This window comes from Zalophus californianus, chromosome 3 (assembly GCF_009762305.2).
Source record: "Zalophus californianus isolate mZalCal1 chromosome 3, mZalCal1.pri.v2, whole genome shotgun sequence".
Taxonomy (NCBI): Eukaryota; Metazoa; Chordata; class Mammalia; order Carnivora; family Otariidae; genus Zalophus; species Zalophus californianus.
Window position 1 is genome coordinate 151,198,372 of NC_045597.1, and position 9,726 is coordinate 151,208,097.

General features: G+C 34.4%; 1 protein-coding gene across 1 annotated transcript; it reads right to left on the bottom strand.

Moving 5' to 3' along the window:
• Positions 1 to 1,246: 1,246 nt before the first annotated feature.
• Positions 1,247 to 6,195, bottom strand: MSTN (myostatin). Its single transcript, XM_027590490.1, has 3 exons — positions 5,823 to 6,195; positions 3,652 to 4,025; positions 1,247 to 1,627 (listed from the first exon to the last, which is right to left on the bottom strand). Exons 1-3 carry the CDS (start codon positions 6,193 to 6,195, stop codon positions 1,247 to 1,249), a joined length of 1,128 nt encoding a protein of 375 aa, XP_027446291.1.
• Between the last annotated feature and the right edge of the window lie 3,531 nt (positions 6,196 to 9,726).

Sequence of the window (9,726 nt, forward strand, 5' to 3'; positions counted from 1 at the left end):
AAAATAATGGAACGTTGAGATTTGAATACAATGACAGTAAACCATTGAAATTTCACATTCACATGATACAGCCATCATGAATCCATAAGTGAATGTTAATAACGTAAAAAAATATAAAACAATTGTAATATAACCATCTAACCATTAGCATATGGAGTTTTAAGACCACTATTTAATCTGCTATTTTGCTCTGAAACATAAGCAGTTGCTTTTCTGTGATACATGACATGTCTTTGTGCCTTAATACTTAATTTGAAATGTGCTTATCGTAAAAATATACCAAAGTAAATAAAAAAGGAGACACTTATTTACAAAACAATATTGTATACATATTATATAAATGCAATTGTTTCAAAGTCTTTTTATACAATATTGATAGAATCAGTCATTTCCATTATTTTATCATAAAAACTGCAGTGTTGCAAAGGCAGGCTGTAATTTTGAAATCCTGATTAAAAATGAATACTTTTTGGCTGCCTTTTAAGATAATGCAGTTTCTTCAAGTATGCTACAGAATTGAATGCTGACCTCTAGAAAAATGATTCTTCTTTCATTAAAGAAAATCCATTCCCCATTTGGAGGTGTATGAAAATGCACCTTAAGAAAGGAGAAACATTATTTTGCTGAATGTTTTTTTATTTGATAAACCTGGTAATATCAGCCATTCAGCATATTGTTTTAGCACCATTGGCATGGATTGTTAATGTACTGTACAGATCATAATAGGGATGGGGACTTGCAAATGGTGTACCATCCCTATTTTTGTGGAATTTCATCTTACCAAGTATGCTATTATACAATATAAATTCAAGTGTTTAAGGATGATTCAAATGATGGTATGTAACAATCCTGCATTTTACCAATACTACATATAGATTTTTCTGTAGATATTAAATGATACTGTAAAGAAATAGGCTTTAAAGCATACTCCTTTAATTCACCAGAACACAAGGAGAATTGCTTTCATTTACCTGGATATGTTGTAATATATATAAACATAAATGTAATTTGATCTCCTCGTTCAAAAACTCTGGAAATCAGTAAGACTTTTTATTGTATGATTTATTTTGATGGTTAAATGGCAACCATTGCATATATTCTCTCTTTTAGTCCATATACTGAGCTTGTGCTTAAGTGACTGTAGCATACTCTAGGCTTATAGCCTGTGGTATATAATTTCACAGTTTCAAAATTGTTGAGGGGAAGGCCTTCCATGTTTTAGGAAGTTATGAACCAAATATAAATCTCATGAGCACCCACAGCGATCTACTACCATGGCTGGAATTTTCCCATATATTATTTGTTCTTTGCCATTAAAATATAACATATTAATTGGAGACATCTTTGTGGGAGTACAGCAGGGGCCTGCTGAACCTCTGGGGTTTGCTTGGTGTACAAGATGAGTATGAGGATACTTCTGTAAAAACACAAATTCACACTCTCCAGAGCAGTAATTGGCCTTATATCTTTTGGGTGCAATAATCCAATCCCATCCAAAAGCTTCAAAGTCCACAGTTAGAGGGTAACGACAGCACCGAGATTCTGTTGAGTGCTCATCACAATCAAGCCCAAAATCTCTTCTGGATCTTTTTGGTGTGTCTGTCACCTTGACTTCTAAAAATGGATTCTGTGTGAAAAGGAAAAGAACAATCAATAATATGAAGAGGTCCCGAAACACTTTCCTACCTCAAGGAGTCATTATTGAAGAAACTAATCATTTTGCTTATACCACATTTATTTTTTAAAGACACAGCATTAAGGAATTTTAACTTGCAGTAGGCTTGATTCTTCCCTTACGGCTCATAAGAATATAGCAGCAATTCTAATTCCCTGTGGTCAGACCTATGTCTTTTTAATTTCTGTTTTCCCCAGCTTCCTGGCACCTAATAGATGCTCTGACAATATTTATAGGAATAAAGGGACAGAGGGAGGAGAGGGGAAGAGGAGGGAAGACAGGATGGAGGAAGGAAGGGGTTAGTTCTCTCTCTTCCTGATGAAATATGTTGGCTAAACATGTCTGATGACTCCTGGAGGAATAGGTATATTCATCCATCCTCTGTTCCCTAGCTCTATACTTGGGGAAAATTGGCTATTAAAACCAGAGCAAATAGTTACCTCCCAACACTATGTGGATTGTAATAGGAAAAAGAAAGGTAAGGTAATGAAAGTAGTGGTATGCATATTGAGTTGGAAAGAAAAACTCTTAAGAGAGCAAGGCGCAGAATCAGAAGATACAATATTATTTCACTTTAGTCTTTCACTGAAAAATGCTTCTGTTCATATACTTAAACAATAATTTGCTAGTTCCTCCCTTGCCCCAGTCTTTTAATACATTTGAGACTTTTCCTTTTATATTGAAAAATCTGAGGAATGTGTCATTAATAATTATGTTTAATTTGTTTAATAATACTTAGAACTTGTCACATTACCAACTTTGATCATTAAAATGCTATCTGTAAAAAAAGAATACTTTCTTAAATAATTAATAATAGTTTTTATCCTATATCAAAATCAAAATAGACCTGGCAATTATTGTTATTTAATATTATAAAAAATAGCATCATTTTGTGAGTCAGTCACATTTTATATAGCATATTCAAAGAAATATTAACCATTTGGAAAATTATATAATCTTCTAAAGAATATGTTTTATTCAAAGTAGACTGACTTACTAATTATAGACTCTTTATAACCAAGACCCTTTAAGAACTAAAAGGATAACATTTATTGTTTGCAAGTATAATCTTTTGTTCTAAATTACGTCAATAGATGGAAGCAAAATGTCTGGTCATATTAAGTAAGTTTGGGAAAGCACAGGTAAGCCAGAAGAGTAACTCTAAACTTATACTAGGATTTAAAATGGTTTTTATAAATTTTTATGATATGTAAATTATTGTCATCTGCTTGACCTGATATTAAATTAGTTGGCATTACCTAAGTAAACTCTTACACAAAAATGGTAAGGCAGCTTAGAAATAAGCTAGGTGGCAAAGGTTAACTAAGCTGGAAATTTAAATTTTATTAGGGGTAATTCACAAAGTAATCTACATATACATTAGTGCATAAACAGTCTGCAAAATAATAAACATATTTATCATAAGGGACCTTAAGTATTGTATATTTAATAAGATGTAAGCCTAAACATATCATACTTAGTTAACTGCTATAAATAAAAGCATTTTATTTTCATTATAATTTTTCAAGTTTGTTTTTTCTGCTTATTTAATACAAAAAATTTCAACACATTTGGCATTCTTCTGAGGAAAAAAAATGTTTTAATTTGTTGGATATGTAGTAGAATCCACTATGAAGATTTCATGTTTTTATTCATGTAATCATGTAGCGTATCAATGAAAAGCACTTTATGTTTCATCTCCAATTCAAAAGAACTCCCTCAGAAGTTAAGACCTATGGCATAACTGTTTTTTTAATCTTCATGCAAAATAAAAGTATCAAGAGGGTGTTTCATAGGATATGAAATTAGACACCTACTTTTATTGGGTACAGGGCTACCATAGGGGTAAGATACCTTTGTCTGGCTTATAAGCATTGGAAATGGGTAGAGATTTTTTTTCCACTATTATTCATTCACATGATGAATAAAAACGTAACAATGTTTGTTGTTAGATGTTATTTTCAGTTATCACTTACCAGCCCATCTTCTCCTGGTCCTGGGAAGGTTACAGCAAGATCATGACCATTCTCATCTAAAGCTTTGATTTCAATGCCTAAGTTGGATTCAGGCTGTTTGAGCCAATTTTGCAACACTGTCTTCACATCAATGCTCTGCCAAATACCAGTGCCTGGGTTCATGTCAAGTTTCAGAGATCGGATTCCAGTATACCTTGTACCGTCTTTCATGGGTTTGATGAGTCTCAGGATTTGCACAAACACTGTTGTAGGAGTCTTGACGGGTCTCAGATATATCCACAGTTGGGCCTTTACTACTTTATTATATTGTATTTTAGAGCTAAATTTAAAGAAGCAACATTTGGGTTTTCCTTCCACTTGCGTGAGAAGATCAGCTATAAATGAATAAGAAAAGAAAAATAGTTACTGAAATTATTTCTCATAAAAAATGAACAAGTCCCTTTATATTAATTGGTAAACATTTTTTCCATTGGAATAGTAAATGCATATTTTAAAGTGAAAAGCCATGCAGAATTTCATTCATAATTCAGAAAAATATCAAAGAAAATAATTACTCCAGCTTTTCAGAATTTTTTAGATATATATTTTTTCAGCTATTTATGAGGAATCTACTCCCCCTCCAGAGAAGCGTGGACTAAAGAGAATTCTATGAAAGAATGAACAGTGGATGAAATTTTAAAATGATGATGATTAGAGAGAACAAGAGACACCGTGGAGGAACATCCACTTAGAATTCTTTGGGAATCTGAGTAGTTACACTTACGGAGCAGCTGTACCAATCAGTCTGGAAGAAGGAACCCTTCCCCCAGGCCTGAATTACCTGGGGACAAGACACACTGAGCAACTAACTGAGCCTGGGGAATTAGTAGAAAATATAGCACATCTGTTATGTTTTGGCTCTGGAATAACCCTAAAGGAACAAAACGAATCAGGTAATTAGCACAAAAATGTAAATGTTACATTCCAGCTATCTCAAAAGTTAGAAAATACTGTCTTTAGAGACAGGTTGTCATTGTAAGTAGAAGCACTAGCAGTTTCTTTCCTTTTGTTTTTCCAAGATTGTTTACAAATAAGGGAAATCTCCTCCAGGACTGTTTGATAGTAGAGTCTTAAAGGAAAATTATTTGTTGCATTATAACGTGATTACCTAATAAGGAAAACAATATTTTGAAACTGTTTCGAGTCCAGTTTAAAGTGTAAAAAGCACTGTTTAAAGCAAGACCACAGACATAGAGTATGAAAATCTTTCTTGTCTTGCCTTCTCTGTTAAGGTGCCTGTCTGCCTTTCCTTGAGTATAGTTTTGAATGGTATGAAATCTATTATCTTTCAGAAGCAAGGTAGATACTATAGGTAATAGCTTACTCCCTCTTATGAGACTAAAACAATATTTTAGAGGGTTATTAAGCAATGTGTCTGCCTGGAAATAGGCACACCGGGGACTCTCAACAATCGTGCCATGGTCAAGGTATAAAGTGGGACTCTGTGAGCCATAACCTATTTAATTAAAATGTTTATTTCCCAGGCATTTCCTGATAATTAACTCATGATTATCATTATGCTATTTTTACTTCATCATTGGTCTTCCTAATATATTAAATTTTTTAAAACATTTTTTATATTCTCCAGTGTCATAGCTTTCAAGATTAAATATTGTAATTTGTGAAGAACATAAAAACACTGTGAGAAATAGTTTTGAATAATGGAAGTCATTCTAGGCACTTTGCAAATGCTCAAAGGAAGACCTTTCTCTATTATTAGAGGGGAAAAAACCTTATTACAAATGCATATTTCAGGCAACTAAATGCAATTATGAAAATTCATGTAAGGTTTTAACATTGCTTGTAGTATCTCCCAATCATTGCCTTGGTGGTACTAAGCTGTGAAAGCATAAGCATGTTATATTTGTCAGATTAAACTAAACATGAGTGCCATGCAAGCATTTAATTTTTATTTCCTTTTGGCTTTTTAGCTCTCCAACGAAACAAATAATGCAGCAGATTTCAGTCTCATTAGTATATTTCTCATGAAATCTTGAAAAAGAGAAATTCTTCCTTCCTACTTACATACAAGCCAACAGCTTGTTAAAAGAGCCTGAAAATAGATCTGTTTCTCATAAACACTAGAACCACAGTCAGCAGGATTGCTGATATACACTAAGAGGGCTACTCACACTCGGTGGGCATGGTAATGATCGTTTCGGTCGTGGCGTGGTAATCATCATCTTCCAAAGAGCCGTCACTGCTGTCATCTCTCTGGACATCGTACTGATCAATCAGTTCCCGGAGTGGAGGAGCTTTGGGCAAAAGTTGTCTTATAGCATCTTTGCTGATGTTAGGAGCTGTTTCCAGACGAAGTTTACTGAGGATTTGAATTTTTATGGCTTCTATTCTCGAAGATTTAGTGTTTTGTCTCCAAGTACATGCATTACACAGCCCCTCTTTTTCCACATTTTCTTTTTGCTCACTGTTCTCATTTAGATCCACTGGACCAGCAACAATCAGCATAAACAGGTAAATATAAACATAGATTTGCAGTTTCTGCATGATTTTAAAATCAGTACAATTTTTCCTTGTTCTTATTTCTTCCTTTTACTTTTGTTTTGCTTTTGAGTAATGCCAAGCAAAATTTTAATGCCTGTACAGTCTGAGAGACAACTTGCCACACCAGTGAATCTTTTATACTGTATTCCAAGTGGCTTTTTATATTCCAACTTTGATGAGACAAGTGTCGTCAGGATCTATGATTGGCTCTCGCTCCACAATGAATCTCGCTGTCAGAGGTTAAAACCCTGTCTGTCACAAGTCACCAAACAGTATTTTGTTACAGTCAAGGGTGAGCTGATTCATTTGACTACTTCATAAAAAAAAAAAAATCTACAAATAATGAAAGATATATGTGACATTTGAAGAATTAAACTCTATGTTAACAATAATAGAAAGTACACTTATATCTTATTAATCTTTATATGTGAAACTCAAGTTGTAATTTAAATAAGTAAATCTTAATTTTACACTTCATACTTAAAAAGTTGAAATATTGCTTCCTCAAAAGTTAAAATGATTATTATTTAGGCAGGCATTTGAAGTAAAAAGAATTTTATTTATTTTATTAAATTATGTTTAGTGCTGTGTAAGTAGGGAAATATGAATTTAAATAAGGAAGACCTGAATTAAAAGAAAAGGTAAGATTGTGCTACTAGTAAAAGATTTTCAGCTATAATTTGAGAAACTTGTTTTCCTGATTAAATTCTTCGGTCATGTTAAAAATCAACTTATTATAATGTTATATTACACGTGGAATTATTTTGAAATAATTTAGTGTTTTTTACTAATATAAAAATTGTGCTCGCTTTTTGGCCGATTATTATTGTTATTTCCTATTCTAAAGTTGCAGATTAATATTACTCAGAAAATCTGTTTCTTCATTGTTTATTACCAAGAGGATAATGTCAGCTAGTAGAAAAATCTCTGAACTTAGAATAAGGAGATAATGGGTTTTATGACCGGCAATGCAGCAATTATTACAGTTTGCCTCAGATTTCCATTGATAAAAGTAAAAAGCATAGTATCTATTCTCCATAAATTATGTCAAAATACTGTGTGCACATACAACTAAAAGATCACCATTATAAAGGGTGTCCATTTTTGTCCCCCAATACTATAATCGGTTTGCACCCCTTTGCCAGTTTCTCATTTTGACCAGAGGGCAGACACCTGGCAGGGATTTGGGGTAAGGTCTGGGAGCAGAGAATGGAGCTTTTTGTTCTCCAAGTTTAAGTGGCCTCAGTAGGGATCAAACTCTCAACCTTAGCTTTGGGAGCCAGGAGATCTAATCAATTGAACAGTTAAAGAGCTAAGCAAACATAACCAGTGAGAAACAAGCTGTTTCCAGGCCACAGGAGATTTCTTCTTCCTACTCCTTTTTGGGAAGCTAAGGACTCCTAGGAGAGTTAATCCATTATTCTGCCGCACCCCGCCCCCAAGAGAATGCAGTGGCTCATATCAAATATTTATTTTTTAGGTCACTACCACTTTTGCACATTGTACACTAATTTACTGCCTCAGTGCACTAAAATGCAACTCAGTAGCCTGAAAAGTTAATGCATTTTCATCAAATTCTTAAGAGGTATCTACATCTCTTGAGAAAAAAATGGCCTTACATAATGCATTAGATTTGCCCATCATTAAAGATTAAGGAAAACCAGACACAAACCAGATGCCCTGAAGGATTTCAGATACTCTTTATTGTGGAACAATATTAGATCAGGCTTATAAAGTTTTATTTGGTAAATTTATCTTTCTATGTATAAATCCTGGCAATGTTATAATCATTGTAACATATGCTCCTATACACTTCTGAGTAAGTCAAACTTTTTTTTTTTAACTTGATTAGATTTGCATAGAAGTTGGGAACTCGGGCTCTGGAATCAGGTGGACCTGAGTTCAAGTCTCAATGTTGCCATTTCTAACTACTGATAATGGATGAGGTCCTTAACTTCTCTGACCTTCAGTTTCCTCATAGAGCTTTGGGGGGATGTAATTTAATAATGCATGTAAATTGCTGAATATAGTGCCTGTCATATAGTAAGTGATTGATAAGTGTTACTTGAGTGCTCAGTCTTTGTTTCCTGCAGAGCGGTGTGAGATCATGCTTAAATATATCCTCCCCGTGAACTAGAACTGCTTTAGGTTGTAGCTGCCAGTTACCAATTCACAGAGACTAAAATTCCATAAGGTAGCCCTATTACTGGCATATTTCAGCTCTTTATTCTTACTCCCTAGAATAAAGTAAACAAAGGTTATCATTTCCACATATAGCCAATGCTCATCATTCATGGGTTCCATATTTGCAAATTTGCCTACTTGCTAAAATTTATTTTTAACCCCCAAAATCAATATGCAGAATGATTTTGTGGTCACTCATGCACATGCTCAGAATGGTAAAAAATTTGAATCTTCCAACACACAGGTTCCCAACTGAGGTCAGACAAGGCAAAGTTCTGCCTTGTTTCAGCTCTCATGCTGTAAATAAGTACCCTTTTTACAATCTACTTAGTACCATGTTTTTTTTTGCATTTTTGGTCAGTGGGCTTTTCTTAGGCAATTCTGTTTAAATTGGTCCCCAGTGCATAGTGCTAAAGTGCTTTGCTCCTAAGTACAAGAAGGCTGTGATGGAAAGTAGAATGGTGGTTGCCAGGGACTTCAAGGAGGGGTTGGGGGGGAGCTACTATTTGATAGGTGCAGAGTCTCAATTTGGGAAGATAAAAATGTTCTGGATATAGATGTTGATGATGGCTGCACAAAATGTAAATGCACTTAATGCCGCTGAACTATACACTTAAAAATGGTTCAGTGGTTGATTTTATGTTATATATGTTTTACTAGGTTTTTTTTTTTTTTGTAGAGCTTTTTTTTTAAGAAAGTTGCAATGTCTTAGAAAAAAAATTTCCTTATGGAAAAATATATGTGTTAGATGAGCTCTACTCGGGCTTGAGTTAGTCTGTTGGCTGCGAGTTCAATGTCAGTGAATCCACAATATATATTAGATAAGATAGTTTTAAACAGATAAGGTTATATATTGATTGATAAAAATGTTGTGACCAGAGGCTCACAGGAATGTAACCTTGTATTTCCTCTAGGAGCAATGGTCCAGTGCTGGCCTTGTCTTTATAGAACATAACTACTGTGAAGGAGAATCAACTATATCTAACCAACCTCTCTAGAGATCAGTTTTGAGTGAGTTAAGAGGTACTGAAGAAATTTCGAGACCATATATTGCTTCTCCAGTGGCAGTGATTGCAGTCTCCCCAAGGCCCCAGAGCGGGAAGGTTCACCAGCTGTAGGAACGAACCTTCACTGTGTTCTGACTGCTGATGGTCTGTCTTTGGCTGCCTTCATGAAGGAGACAGGACAGTGTGTAATTAGGATGAGTGAGTAGAGAAGAATTCCTTTTGGCTGACTGGGAGAACTTGGTCCGCCAGCTTGTTGGCTTTTTCTTACGTTGGCCATCTTTAAAAACAGTTTCCCACAGGAGTCCGAATTTAGGTGGCTAATGCAGTACTTTACAAGACTTGT

Coding starts and splice junctions, on each gene's coding strand:
- MSTN (XM_027590490.1), bottom strand. CDS start 6,195: ATGCAGAAACTGCAAATCTATGTTTATATTTACCTGTTTATGCTGATT. Junction 4,026..5,822: donor CATTACCATGCCCACCGAGT/GTGAGTAGCCCT, acceptor ATTCATTTATAG/CTGATCTTCTCACGCAAGTG. Junction 1,628..3,651: donor GACCAGGAGAAGATGGGCTG/GTAAGTGATAAC, acceptor CTTTTCACACAG/AATCCATTTTTAGAAGTCAA.